The 14653-nt window shown below is 53.9% G+C and overlaps 1 protein-coding gene across 1 annotated transcript in view; it reads left to right on the top strand.

Annotated features, from left to right (window-relative positions):
* Positions 1-7653, top strand: part of OPRD1 (opioid receptor delta 1) — a 33945-nt gene extending 26292 nt beyond the window's left edge. The window contains exons 2-3 of the mRNA XM_036447595.2: positions 4007-4356; positions 6972-7653. Of these exons, the coding sequence (XP_036303488.1) occupies positions 4007-4356; positions 6972-7510 (889 nt within the window). The 3' untranslated portion in view covers positions 7511-7653. The remainder of the gene's footprint in view (positions 1-4006; positions 4357-6971) is intronic.
* Positions 7654-14653: the final 7000 nt, after the last annotated feature.

Below are 14653 nucleotides of genomic sequence, written 5' to 3'. Positions count from 1 at the left end.
CAAGACTGAACTCAGCCCCTTGCTGTTGGCTGGGGCCATGATAGTTCTAGCCCATCGGCTTCCGGTGGAAGGCTGTGCTGCAGCTAGACAGAGCGTGGATGGCCCTGCAGCTGTCTTGGTTGTGTGAAGCCCCTGAGACTTGGGGGTTGTCTGTTACGGCCGCCTAGCCCGGCTCGAGCGAATACAAACATTCATTACTGTCTCACGTGAAACCACCGTTTCAACGTGCTGTTTAAGAGGATGGAGGTAATAATGAGAAGGATAACTGAACACGTGGAAAGGGGAGGCTCTGGAGGGTGGGGGAGGGGAGGGCTGAGGGGCACCTCTTCTCGTTAGAGTGCGATGTGACTTTTCATAGGATGTCACTGTATTACACTGGCAGAGAGAGAATTTTATAAACAGCTATAGGCATACAAGACAGTACTTCTCGGCCCCTTGTTTATTCTATGTGGTTCGGAAGGATTCCCGCCACACCATTACCGTGGCTGTCTCTCGGGGAGGGACGCGCGGTGGAGTGGCTGGCGCGGGAGGCACTGTGGGAAAGGAGCCCGCACAGATGGAAGGCCCGTCTGAGGAGCTCGGCTCTTACCCAGCTGGCAATGGGGAGCCACAGAGGACTGTAAGCAGAAGCGTGCCCCGAGCCGATCTGCCTGTGGCCGTGAGCTCCCGGCTTATGTGGATGATGACCTGAGGGGTGGAGAGGCTGCTGCGGTGGTCCCCGGACCAGCTGGGGAGACCTGACCTACACAACAGATGCCTATTTTTTTAAAAAAAATATTTTTTATTGATTTTTTACAGAGAGGAAGAGAGGAATAGAGAGTTAGAAACATCGATGAGAGAGAATCATCGATCAGCTGCCTCCTGCACACCCCCTAATGGGGATGTGCCCGCAACCAAGGTACATGCCCTTGACCAGAATCGAACCTGGGACCTTTCAGTCCGCAGACCGAGGCTCTATCCACTGAGCCAAACCAGCTTTGGCAACAGATGCCTATTGAAAGCCTGCTATTTGCCGGGCGCAGTCGGTAGGGCCGATAACATAGCAGGGGACACAGTGGACAAAGGGCCTGTCTTCAGGGAGTGGATGTGGGTGAGAGAGTCACATGGACAGAAAAGAAGATAAATGCTAAGCCACGCGGTAGTGCGTGATGTAAAGAAAAGGAAGCAGCGTTAGGAGCTAGAGCGTGGTGGTAGGGATGGGGGGTCAGGGCAGCCTCTCTGGGAGGCGACATTTGAATGGAGCCCTGAGTTACGTGAAGGACCGAGCCATGCACACCTGGGGCCTCGAGGCTTCTAGGAAGAGTGATCAGCAGGCCAGAGGCCTGGCCTTGATGTGTCCGAGGAACAGGGAAGAAGTGAGGGGCAGGGGGCAGCCATCCAGGGAAGGTTCTGGGAGCTGAGGCCCGAGAGGTGGTTGGGGCCAGTTTGTGGAATTGGCCTTGAGAGCAGGAGAGCAGCATGGTTTTTTATTTATTTATTTTGGTTAATCCTCATCCAAGGATATTTTTTCCATTGATTTTTAGAGAAAGTGGAAGGGAGGGAAGGGGAGAAACAGAGAGAGAGAGAGAGAGGAACATCGATGTGCGAGAGACACATCAATTGGTTGCCTCCCGCACACTTCCAACCAGCGCTGGGGATCGAGCACCTGAGGTCCGTGCCCTTGGCTGGCAGTTGAACCCACAACCCTTCAGGCCGAGGGCCAATGCTCTAACCGCTGAGCAAAACCATCTAGGGCAGAGCGGACTGATTTGTCAGAGGAGGCCAACAGGACAGGGCTGGGTGCTGGTTAGCTGTGGGGTGGGGAGGCCGGTGAGGAGAGGGGCTCTGGCTGGCGGCATCGCTGGGCCTCTCAGCCCCGCCTGGACCAGCCACAGCAGCTTCCTCACCTACTTCCCAGCATCTCAGCCCCCCCCCGGGAATGGAAGGAGCCTTCATAAATCAAAATAGCAGGCGAAGAACAGCCTCTAATTGTTCTGCGTAAAAGAAGCAAAATTAGACGAGTCAGCTGTGGGGTTGAGACTGCCTCCCACACAGCTGTGATCCCGCACCCCACTGACGGCAGACTTTCCAAGACTTGCAATTCTGCTGTCTTCGAGCAAAACTTTTTGCTTCTCCAGCTGCGGGGCAAGTGACAGCTATTTTGGGAGGGAGTGGGACAGATGCTGGCTCTGGAGGACAATGAGTCACTCAGTATAAAAGCCAAACAAATCAGTGACATCATGGAGCCTCAGCTGATAGAATCCATTCAGTCATTCCAAACACCTTGAGGGCGCGCATCTGTCCAGCCTAGAGGGGCAGAGGCAGAAGCGCAGTCCCACTCTTGGGCAGAGTGGAGAGAAGCTTGGGTCTGCGAGTCAAGGAGGTCTATGTTTGTTTCTTTGTTTTTAAACTTTTTTTAAAAAAATATATATTTTATTGATTTTTTTACAGAGAGGAAGGGAGAGGGATAGAGAGCTAGAAACGTCGATGAGAGAGAAACATCGACCAGCTGCCTCCTGCACACCCCCTACCGGAGATGTGCCCACAACCAACGTACATGCCCCTGACCGGAATCAAATCTGGGACCTTTCAGTCCGCAGACCGACGCTCTACCACTGAGCCAAACCGGTTTCGGCGGGAATCGGCATTTCTTGAGGTCCTTCCAATGGTTGTGAGGGAAGTCCTTGGGCCACACTTTCACAAAAGCACTCCCCTCCGCCTCGCAGAGTTCTTCTGATCTGAAATATGAAGAGTCACTCGTACAACTCTTCTTTGGGTTTCTCAGATCACTCCAGGGACATGAGAGCAGTCCTCACCCCTGCCTCGGTGTCCTGGTGTGTTTCTATGATCACATTGCACTGGAACTGCTTTCAGTGTGCGCGCCTCCTCCAGCAGACCTGGTGCCCGGCCCAGGACTGGAAATGTTGGCCACACAGGGGCCGACGGTGGTGCAAGCAGCTGTGTGGCAGCGTGGACCATGGAGGGATGGGTGTTGGAGAGTGTCAGGTTCAGGGCCTGGTTGAGGACATTTGGCTTGGACAACTGGGCCTGTGCTCTGTGTTGAAAGTCTGACACTGTCCCCTGCTCCCCTTTCCCACAGCTCGGTGAGACCAGTTGTATGGGAATAAGATAGTCTGGAAAGGACAGTGGGAAGGACTGGGAGCCCATGGAGGACATTCCAGGTGGTCTAAGGTCCTAATCATTCTGCTAGGCAGAGTCCCTCCTTCAGAGCTGCCAATCACATTCCCAGAAGGCCAGGTCAGTGGTAAAGGGTCGGGTCACTCTGGTCTAGCACCCAGCTTCATTTTTATATGTGAAGAATAATAACATCTATCATATACCAAGCTTTGGGCTCTGGCCTAAGTGCTGTATCATCTCATTACATTTCATAACAACTCAATGAGATTGGTAAAAATATTGTCCCTCTTTTTACAGTTGTGGACACTAAGGCTTAGAAAGTTCAAGTTGCTAGCCCAGAAGCACTCAGCTGACAAACTGTAGAGGCAGGTTAGAACCTTGATCTGTTTCTCTCAGGAGCCGTTTTATTTTTAAAAGATAAAATGTTTGCCGAAACCGGTTTGGCTCAGTGGTAGAGCGTCGGTCTGCGGACTGAAAGGTCTCGGGTTCGATTCCGGTCAAGGGCATGTGCCTTGGTTGCGAGCACATCCCCAGTAGGGGGTGTGCAAGAGGCAGCTGGTCAATGTTTCTCTCTCATCGACATTTCTAGCTCTCTATCTCTCTCCCTTCCTCTCTGTAAAAAATCAATAAAATATATTAAAAAAAAAAAAAGATAAAATGTTTTCCCCCCCCCTAAAATACCTTCTGTCAAAGTTACTCCAAGCCAGATAAATGCCCTTCCGTCTGTTAGAGTGGAAAGGAATGATGCTGAATCAGATAGGTCAGGCTTATAATCCCTCCTCTGCCCCAGACTTTTGTGTGACCTTGGATCAGTCATTTCACCTCCCTGAGTTTCCAGTGGAACTGGAGTCTGTGGGTTGGAACGGTGATATATGCCTTTTCTCTTCAGGTACGCGAAGATGAAGACAGCCACCAACATCTACATCTTCAACCTGGCCTTGGCAGACGCCTTGGCCACCAGCACGCTGCCCTTCCAGAGCGCCAAGTACCTGATGGAGACGTGGCCCTTCGGGGAGCTGCTCTGCAAGGCCGTGCTCTCCATCGACTACTACAACATGTTCACCAGCATCTTCACGCTCACCATGATGAGCGTGGACCGCTACATTGCCGTCTGCCACCCTGTCAAGGCCCTGGACTTCCGCACACCCGCCAAGGCCAAGCTCATCAACATCTGCATATGGGTCCTGGCGTCAGGTGTTGGTGTGCCCATCATGATCATGGCTGTGACCCGTCCCCGGGGTGAGTGGCCACGGGAGGCAGCACATGTGGGGTCTCTGTGGGTTTATAGGCTTATTAGGGTAGAGATATGGATTGCTGATCAATGAAATTGTGGATGACTGGCCAGTGGCAATATGGATAGTCAACCAATGGGAATGGGAATGGTTGGCCAATGAGGAATGGGAATGGTTGACTGTGGTGTGGATGAATGGCTCGTCAGTAGACTTATGGATTGCTGGCCAAAGGAAATTATCAATGGGATTATGGATGGCTGATTGATGAGCATGTAGCCACGTAGCCATCACTGTGTGACCTTGGATCAGTCATTTCACTTCCCTGACAAAAGAAACTTTTGAGGGTTTCTTTAAGGAGATAGATGGATGGCCAGTGGGGTGAGGCTGAGCAACGGAGGCCACAAGACCGGCAGTCCCATCCCAGATTCCCTTCCACCCCAATGTGAAGTCAATGGCTCAAATGACCAAAGCAAGGCCTAGAGATTGGCCTTCAGAGAGTGACGGTAGAAAGGTGCATTCCCTCAGAGCAGAATGGTAATTATTAGTATAGTAACCACTTCTATCAGTCAGGGTAGCTGTGCAGTGGCTTAACACAGTAGAAGTTTACTTCTTACTCACATTACTGTTCATTGTAAGCAAGAGGGGGGGTCTCTATGCCCCACATCATTCAGGGACCCAGGCCCCACCTGATGGTTTTGGATCCTCCAGGGCTGGATCTGGGCAGCAGAGGAATATGGAGAGGGAGCGGTGAGAAAGCACAACCACTTTTAAATGTTATGGCCCATCTCTGCCTAGTGATAGCTGGTCACATGACTCCAAGTATGTAAAGAAGTGGGAAAAGTAGTTCAGCCGGATGCCAAAGACACTGGTCCCTGACCTCTCCGAGCCACAAACTATATCATGGGGTTGTAAGTGTAAAATACTTAGCTCATTGCCAAGGCCCAATAAATAGCAGCAATTAAGATAATTAAGCCTATGAGATAGACAAGGCAGAGACTCCCATCTCCATGGTTTATTTCACACAGCCAGACATTTGGTGGAATTTGGCCTAAAACCCAAGGCTCCTGGCCCCTGCGGTGAAGGTTTGCAGATCATCAGAGCTGTGGTGGGAGAGGGGAACAGCTTGGTGGAGGCTTCTTGGCCATCACTGACTCTCACAAGGGCACAGCCCCTAGAAAGTCTCTGAGCTTATTGGTCTGACTCAGCAGCTGGGCCGTATTCCTCACTGTCAGCCTTCAGTTTACGGGCCATTAACTACAGCCCTGCTGGGGGCTGGGCCAGATGGGCCTCCTCATTCTCTCCCCCTCTCCCCCTCAACACACACACACACACACACACACACACACACACCCCACTTCCCCAGTGTGTGCCATCAGCATGTATCGATATATGCCACTTGCTGTGTTGACCTTGGACAAGTGCTGTTCCTCTCTGGGCCTGGTCCTACCATCTGCACAATGAAGTCTGGGACTCAGTTATCCATGTGGATCCTGCCACCCTGACGTCCCTGGCCCTTTCCGTCTGTGGATTCCCAGCCCCTTTTACTCAACCCTCAGGCTCCAAGTCCACTGTGTAGCTCCTCAAATTCCAAATTCCAAAAGACCTTGGGCGTCTCCTGGGCCGCCTCAGCCTGTGTCTGTATCTCACAGCATCCCCTAAGGTGCGCGTCCAGCCCAGGCCCACACAGGGGGCTCATTCTTATCTCTGGACAAGTCTGGCAGTCAGAAGTGTTTGCCATGAGGCTGAGCTTTGGCTCCCAGCCCTAGCCCTGACCTTTGGACGCCCACATGTATCTGCCCTGTGAGTGCACAGAGAGCTGGAACCCCACTGTGCTCTGTGCTTCACATGCTCTGGCCCAGTTACTCCTCACAACAAACCTGTGAGGTTTAGGTGCTGCTGTCAGTCCCACTTTAGGGAAGCTCTTGAAGTTTCAATAATTTGCTCCAGGCCACACCACTCCGTTAATAGGACCCGAGTCCTGCTTTTAAACTCATTCTCTCTATGTCAGTGTAGCAATATTGACCCCACTGAAGTTACTTTGGAAATGTGTGAGCTGTTTCCAGTTATCATAATAACTGGCCTTTAGGGAGCTTAGGCTAAATTATAGCATTACTGTTGGGCTTATAAAGGGACTTGGAGAGAATATAGGAAGACCTTCTGTATTAGGGCCAATCCTGCTGGGGTCTTGAAGGATGAATAAGCGTTCGTCACGTGCAGTGCAAGATATCCCAGGTGGAGGAATCACCCGGAGTAAAAGAGGCAACAGCACTTGTCCAAGGTCACACAGCAAGTGGCATATGAGTGCTGATGGCACACATGGGGGAAGTGGTGTGTGTGTCTGTGAGAGAGAGAGAGGGGGGGTGGGGGAGAAGTGAGGAGGCCCATCTGGCGCAGCCCCCAGCAGTGCTGTAGTTAATGGCCGGTAAACTGAAGGCTGACAGTGAGGAATAGGGCCCAGCTGCTGAGTCAGACCAATAAGCTCAGAGACTTTATAGGGCCTCTTTAGGAGGAGGCAGTGGGACCTGACCTGGTTAAGAAGGGCGGGTGGGCAGGCGGCCGAGCCCCTCAGGCCCCCAGCCCCCTCACCCGGCCTGTGTTTCTTTCTTTCTTCCCGCGGCCCAGACGGAGCGGTGGTGTGCACGCTCCAGTTCCCCAGCCCCAGCTGGTACTGGGACACGGTGACCAAGGTCTGCGTGTTCCTCTTCGCCTTCGTGGTCCCCATCCTCATCATCACCGTGTGCTACGGGCTGATGCTGCTGCGCCTGCGCAGCGTGCGCCTGCTGTCGGGCTCCCGGGAGAAGGACCGCGGGCTGCGGCGCATCACGCGCATGGTGCTGGTGGTGGTGGGCGCCTTCGTGGTGTGCTGGGCGCCCATCCACGTCTTCGTCATCGTCTGGACGCTGGTGGACATCGACCGCCGCGACCCGCTCGTGCTGGCCGCGCTGCACCTGTGCATCGCGCTGGGCTACGCCAACAGCAGCCTCAACCCGCTGCTCTACGCCTTCCTGGACGAGAACTTCAAGCGCTGCTTCCGCCGCCTCTGCCGCTGGCCCTGCGGCCGCCCCGAGCCCGGCGCCTTCGGCCGCGCCCGGGAAGCCACCGTCCGCGAGCGGATCACCGCCTGCACCCCGTCCGAGGGTCCCGGGGGCACCGCTGCCTGACCGGCCCGGCCGGCGCACGGCGCGCCCCTCCGGAGGGACCTGGAGGCCACACCGAGGGCGAAGGGGGGGTGGCGGGGGCCAGGGAGCCGCAGGAGGATGGGGGGGGGGGGCTCTGTTTTGAAAAACAGACCCAGGTTTGAGAGGAGCCACGGCTGAGAGCTGGGGCCCCCTTGTGGGTGGACCTCTGGAGCAGAGGGATGGGCACCCCCTGTGGTGGACCTCGGAGGCGGGGAGGAGGGCTGGGCAGTGGTGGGTTGTGTCTCTGGACTGAGGGCCTGGTCAGAGGCTCTGGCCGGAGAAGGAGGAGGAGGAGGAGGAGGAGGAGGAGGAGGAGGAGGAGGAGGAGGAGGAGGAGCTGGGGAGCAGGACCTGTGGCTCTGGAACTGGGCGGATAAATTGGGCCTCTCCCATGGGGAGAGCTTCAAGTTCTGACCCTGAGCTGGGCTTGCCAGTGAAGATGCCCAGCCAGGACCCATGGGGCAGTGATGGAGGGGGCAGTGGCTTGAGAATTGCGCTGCAAGATCGGGCCTCTGTGTAGGGAGGAGGGGCCTCTTCTTGGATTGAACGCAAGGACAGGACAGGGAGGGCCGCAGCGATAGGCCTGTGTGCAGGGCCGGAGGCCTCCACTTTGGGCTGGAGGCCCAGCCCTGAGTTCTAGCAGGAGGTGGGGCTCAGGGCTGGACTTGCCCAGGACCGGGTCCAACTTGCCATCCCTATAAATAAAAAGAAGAGAAAAATAGAGAGGGAGAGAAAACACACACACACACACACACACACACACAAACAAAAACCCTCTCCCTCCTGGACAGTCATTTCCTTGGAATGGCAGGGAGCCCCCGCCTGGAGGCAGAGCCCAGCTGCCCCTCGGTGGGGTGGGGGCGGACACTGGGCCGGGCGGGTGGCTCCAGGATAGAGCAGACCAGGGCCCCGGGTGGGGCAGACTCCTCAGCGTGACTCCCTCTCTGGGCTCACAAGGAGCAAAGAGGCTTTGTGGCTTCAGTTCCAAAACCGAAGCTGCTGGTTGGTCTCCGTGCCGAGGGGTGGGGGGGGGGAGGGCCGAGGCAGGAAGTGGAGGTGGGCGTGCTGCTGGTTCTGCTTTGAGGTTAGGTCCTGGTCAGTGGACAGACCTTTGGGGGCTCCCCAGGACCCTGGCTTTTCTGGCCCAGGTGCTGCAGGACAGAGGACTGTGGTCAGAGCTCTGAGGTGGGTAAGTGCCCCGGGGACAGGGCGGGCATCTGAAGCACCAGCACAGACTTCCCTGCACCCTGCTCCGGGCCTGGGGCCCCTGAGAAGAAGCTCCAACAATCCTCTCTCTCACCGCCTCTGGATGCCCCCGCCGTGTCCAGTGTTCGCAGAAAGCTGGAGCGGCCCACGTGACTCTGAGGCTTTTATAACTGCGATGCTCCTGTCAGTGTGTGCTCCCCTCTGCCTTTTCCCTGGACCCCCAGGCCTCCACCTGCTCTCGCTGCCCCCTTCAAGCTGCTGAGAGGCGGGTCCACCAGAGCTAGGCAGAGAGTATTTCATTTCATTAGTCTGGCATTTTATTGAGGCAAGCCCAGACCTTGCTTCCCACAGTACCAGGGTCTGTCCTTGGTCCCTGGCCTCCCCTTGCTTTATCTCCCCCCCTGCCTTCTCCTCTCCTCCCCCCGTCCCCCGTCCCCCGCTTTCCCCTTCCTCACACATGCGCAGCCTCAGCCAAGCACCCTGGCTCCCAATTGAAGCAGTGTTCTGACATCCTTGTAAAAACATTTAATCATCTTTCCTTTGGGGGGCAGATGGAAAGACATTGACGTCTGTCTCAAGCAAAAAAGAAAAAAGAAATAAAAGTGGGGTGTGGGGGGGAGAAAAGAAACAATGAACCTCTTCTCCCTTTGACAGCCATTTCCTTGGAACAAAAGCCTTTCCTGTGTCTGGGAGGCTGTCACTCAGCAGGGGCTGAACTGGCATTCAGCAAGGTGGGGGCTGGGGCCCCAGGGTGGGCTCTGGGTACATTAGGTGTAGGGATACCCTTAGTGGGCAAAGCACAGTCCCCTCCTCAGGGTGAGGTCCCCGGAGCTGAAAAACTGGGACTTGCTTTCTTCCGAGAGAGGCCCCCCTAGTGCCTTGGGAAGATGGGGGGCTGTGCCCAGCACTCAGACCCACCTGCAAAGTTACCTAGGTCTGGGGTCCCTGCTCGCTTTCACCCTTCAGGTGGAGCCTGTGACCATGGGCTCTCTGTGTCCGAATGGGGGTGGGTATCAGCTGGATGGGAACATTTCCTCACCACTCCTCCCCTGGGCCCCCTCGTGTGAATGCCTTGGGGAGATGTCAGAGGAAGCAGACAATTTAGGAACCAGGGGAGACTCCCGAAGGGGGTGATGCTGGGACCAAGTCTGTTTATTTTCCTTGCAATTGCCGTGTCCCCTTTAATTCTTCCTAGAACGGGCTGCTCAAGGTTGCCCCAGGCCTGTTCACTACCGTGTTCTGTGGCTATAACCGACTGGCTCCCTTTTACTGCTTCTCATACATACATTTGTCCTGGGGTCAGCAGGGGCTGGGTCCAGACCATGTGCGTTTAAGGGAAAGCATTGAACATACGGAAACACGTGCCATGCCGGGCTGTGAGCACGCTGGGCACTGGGACTTGGACATGAGTCAGGTACGGTCCTGCCCTCAGGAAGTCGAAGCCCGCACTAGAGACAAAGCATAAACGATGGATGATTGTGTCTCCCTGTGGTGTGTAGCCACAGGGAGCCCTGGGAGGGTGTCACAAGGAAGTACCTTTTCTAGCTCTTCACGGAAACAGATGTGTAGCGATTCTGAACGAGGCCGGAAAAGGGTCTGGGGGCCTTGCTGCATGACTAGGAGTCGGCCACTGAGAAGAGGGAACAGCGTGTGCACAAAACAGGGAAGTGTTCAAGGGCGTGGCAGACCTGAACGTGTCCGACGACATTCCTGGGGGGACAGGGTGGGAGCAGGACGATTACCCTTATTTTAGACCAGGAGTCAGGCTCAGAGAGGTCAAGCTGCTCACCCTGAGTCACAGAGCTTGTTACTGGTAGCGGAACTTGGGTCAGTGGAATTCCAGGGTCCAAGTTTCCAAGAATTTAACGATGAATTCCAGACATCATTGAAGAAGAGCCGTAGAACCGAGGGGTGAGGTTTTGAAGACTTAAAACCAAATGAAAAGACTTGAAGAAAAGGGCAATTTTCCACGAACTTTTGTTCCCCCTGATGCTCTCTAACTCTTCGCAATTTAGAATGTACTGAAGCCCCATCTGGTATGGCTCAGTGGATAGAGCATCGACCTGCAGGCTGAAGGGTCCTGGGTTCGATTCCAGTCAGGGGCACATGCTCGGGTTGTGGGCTCGATCCCTGGAAGGGGATCTGGAGGAGGCAGCCGACCGATGATTCTCTCTCATCATTGATGTTTCTGTCTCTCTCTCCCTCCTCCTTCCTCTCTGAAATAAATAAAAATCTATTTAAAAAACAAAGTGTACTGAACATACATTTTTAAAGCTCCAAATTGACAGTGTAGTTCTAGAGCATCACAGGGCTCTCAAACTAGATCTGATTTCCCCCGAATTCCCATTTCTCTCTCTTCAGGAGGCGGGAGGGAAGGGAATTATTGCCTCCTACAATTTCATATCTCTTGTAATGGAAGAAGTGGTTGAGGCTGGAATCAGATCTTGGCTTTCCCTTTTGGTGCCTCTGTTTGCTCATCTGTAGAGTAAACATCTTTCACGAGGCTGTGAGGATTTGATGAGTTAATGTACAGCAAGTCCCCCCTTAACTTCATCTAGTTTTTGGAAAGTGCAATTTTAAGTGACATGATGTATAACAAAACCATTTTACATAGGCTAATTGATATAAGCAAGATTTCTGGCCACAAAAACATCACACTGTCCTATAGAATAAAAGCCTAATATGCAAATTGTCCCTCAACCCGGAGTTCAACCAGGAGTTTGACCAGGGGCTGGGGCTGTTATTTTTACAAGTGGAGCTGCCGTGCAGGTCAGAGGGTCAGAGCTAGAGGCCTGGAGGGAATGTAGATGAGCTTCTGGGGCAGCAATAGGAGAAGAGACTGGGGACCCAGTCTAGGGATCCTCCAGGCTCAGGAGCCACTGTGGAGTGGGAGAAACTGGAGGAGGACGGGGAGATGTGCTGCCATGGAAACTGGAGGAGGAGGGCGTTCCCAGAGGGAGGGAGTGATGGATAATGTCAAGTGTCACATAAGAGCCGTTGGGGGTGGGGAGGGCAGGAGAGTGATGAGAGTAAGTCGGAGTCCTCAAGTTCAGTCTCCTACCTGTCCTGCAGTCAAAACTCAGCTCTGAAGCTAACTGGCTATTGACCTAAGGCAAGGCATTTGCCCTCTCTGGGCTTCTGTGTCTTCTTAGATCTAAGGCCAAGGAATGGGTCAGACTCTAGTATGATGTTTAGTCTCATAAGAATCCTGATTTTTCTGCTTATTGGCCACTTGCTAGAAGTGTGATTGTAGGCAAGTCGCTTTACTTCCAGGATTCCCCTTTGAGGGCTGGATAATCTAGTGAGGTGCTTACCGAAGTGCCCGGCACAGAGCAGACCCCAAAGACAGGGGTATTCTGTGACCAGGATGGGGCTGCCAGAGGCAGCTGTGTAAGGACGTTTGCTTGGCTTGGACTTTGAAATGCTCCTCAAGGTAGAGAGGGGCCCCTAGCGTTCTGAGAGGACTCGGAACAGCCCAGGCTGGGCACCAGCTAGGCTCCCACCAAAGACCAGCCCTGTCTGTCTGCAGCAGCAGCTCCCTGGCCTGGGCCCTGGCCTTCCCTGCCTGGCAACTGCCACGGACCCACGTGGGAACAGCTCCAGAGGCTCCGAAGCCCCTGGGCAGTGACACCCTTGGGTTGAGGCCCCAGCATTCACACACAAAACACAGACACACACCTTTCTCTCATCATTAATGTGTTATTATTTACTAGAGGCCCGTTGCATGATATTCGTGCAAGAATAGGCCCCTGGCTTCACTCCCAGCTGCCTGGGAACTGGCAAGTCCTCCCTTCTGTCTGGAGGACCACTCCAGGAGATCCCTCCGTCGCCCCCTTCCCCTCATAGCAGGCTTCACTATGCTCCACAACAGCTTACGCAAATTAGCATCCATCTTTGTGGGGTTAATTTGCATGCTTACTCTGATTGGCTGTGGGTGTAGCAGAGTGATGGTTAATTTGCATTTTCTCTTTTATTAGGTAAGATTCTTTTCTTTCATTTCTAGGCACTGAGCACAGAGTGCTGCGGGGAGAGAGTCGGGCTGGTTCCTCCACTAGGAGCTCGCAGACACTGGGAGACAGGAGACTAGGACAGCTGGCTGTGTGCTTCTGGCGGCCGGCAGTTTGGGAATTCTGAAAGGGGCTGGGGAGAGCCTTCGAGATGGACATCCTGATGGAGTAGAGGGCTAGACTGGGGTTTCCCAGGTTCTAGCTCTGTGATCTCCACTGGCCATGAGCCCGCCTGGGGCCCAGCTCTCCCCGGAGTGCAGAGCGCTTTCACAGCCATCTCAGTGCGAATGAAGCCCATGTAGTTAATGACCAAAGGTCACACACAGCACGGAGTCCTCCTCAGTGCTCTGAGCACTTTACCTGAGGTGGTTTATTTATTGTAATATTCACAGCTTGACCATGAAGTAGGCATTGTTATTGTTAATACCCCAAGTTTTCAGAGAAGGAAACAGACCCAAGAGAGGGAAATGACTTGTTCAAGGCCACATGGCCTATGGATGGCTGGGTCGGCGAGATGCCCTCTTGGGTCTGTCAAGTCCCCTTCCTCTGCTTCCCTCCTCCTGCGTGCCGAGAGGAAACTGTGATTCTACAGGAGACAGTGGGGAGACCTTGCGCCCGGCTCACAGGCATGAACTGAGCCGTCCTGTGCCAGGTTCTGTGCGTCAGCACCTTGGCAGCAGAGCCACATGCCAGCTGGCCAAGAAACGGCTGTGCCCCTGGCAGCTTCTCCCATCCATTTCTCCCTGCCTTGGGAGACCTGCTGGCTCAGTAACTTTTCCACTGCCTGCCGTGACTTTGCAATATGAGTGGGGGCAAGTCACTTTATTCGATTATGGGTGACAACGCTTACCTGGTAAGAAGTTGTGAAGATTTAGAAAGAGGGTGTGAAGGAAGGACTTCATCTGTTTTGGTCAAAGAAGGACTCCCAGCCCTGACCGGTTTGGCTCAGTGGATAGAGCGTCTGCCTGTGGACTCAGGGGTCCCAGGTTTGATTCTGGTCAAGGGCATGTACCTTGGTTGTGGGCACATCCTCAGTGGGGAGTGTGCAAAAGGCAGCTGATTGATGTTTCTCTCTCATCGATATTTCTGGCTCTCTCTACCTCTCCCTTCCTCTCTGTAAAAAAAAAAAAAAAAAAAAAAAATCAATAAAATATATTAAAAAAAATAAAAATAAAAAAAAGAAAGCGTTCCCAGCAAATGGCACTGCACATGGTAGTTATTCTACGAGGCTGAATGAAGTGCCTGCTGTATAGTAAGTGCTCAAAAAATGGAGCTTTTTAATATTATGTAGTATTAAGGTTATACGTGCTCTGACCCATCTCTTAAAGCTGTAGGATTCCCTCTTTTAACCGTTCTCCTTGCGTTTCAGACGGTGGGGCAGAGTGCATTGGAGGAGAAATTTTCAAGGGGATGTCTCCTCCTCCAGTACCTTACACAGGGCGGTGTCCCTTTGTGAGGGCCAGGACTGCTCTCCCAGGGACCCAAGAGGTGGGCACAGCCGGAGGGAAGAAAGGTCCCTGGGTGGCTCTGGCCTAGACCTCCTGGCCTGACTGTGTGAGTTGTGAGGATGGAGTCCCGTGGTGGGTGTCCGTGCAGGTGACATCCATCTGCTGGGACTCAGCTCCCGGAATCTCCTTCTGGAACGAGTCTCAAGCCTGGAGACATGGCATGTGGGCTTGGCTCTGCCGTCCATTTCCTGGCTGTGTGACTTAGGGCAGGTCTCTGTCCCTCTCTGGGCTTCTGCACAACGGAGGGATAGGGATAGAAGTTGATGGGTTCTGGGGGTTCTACCATCCTGGGAGAGAATAGAGACATTCTCTCCTTGACCCCAGAAACAAACACTTATGGGTAAAACGCCCTGGGCATCTGCCCAGAGGCCAGGATGAGGGCGTCTTGGGGTCTGGTGCTTGTA

Source organism: Pipistrellus kuhlii, unplaced genomic scaffold (genome assembly GCF_014108245.1).
Source record: "Pipistrellus kuhlii isolate mPipKuh1 unplaced genomic scaffold, mPipKuh1.p scaffold_m20_p_2, whole genome shotgun sequence".
In the NCBI taxonomy this organism is placed as follows: domain Eukaryota; kingdom Metazoa; phylum Chordata; class Mammalia; order Chiroptera; family Vespertilionidae; genus Pipistrellus; species Pipistrellus kuhlii.
The sequence above is the reverse complement of the archived record's forward strand: the minus strand, read 5'-3'. Positions and strand labels throughout refer to the sequence as shown.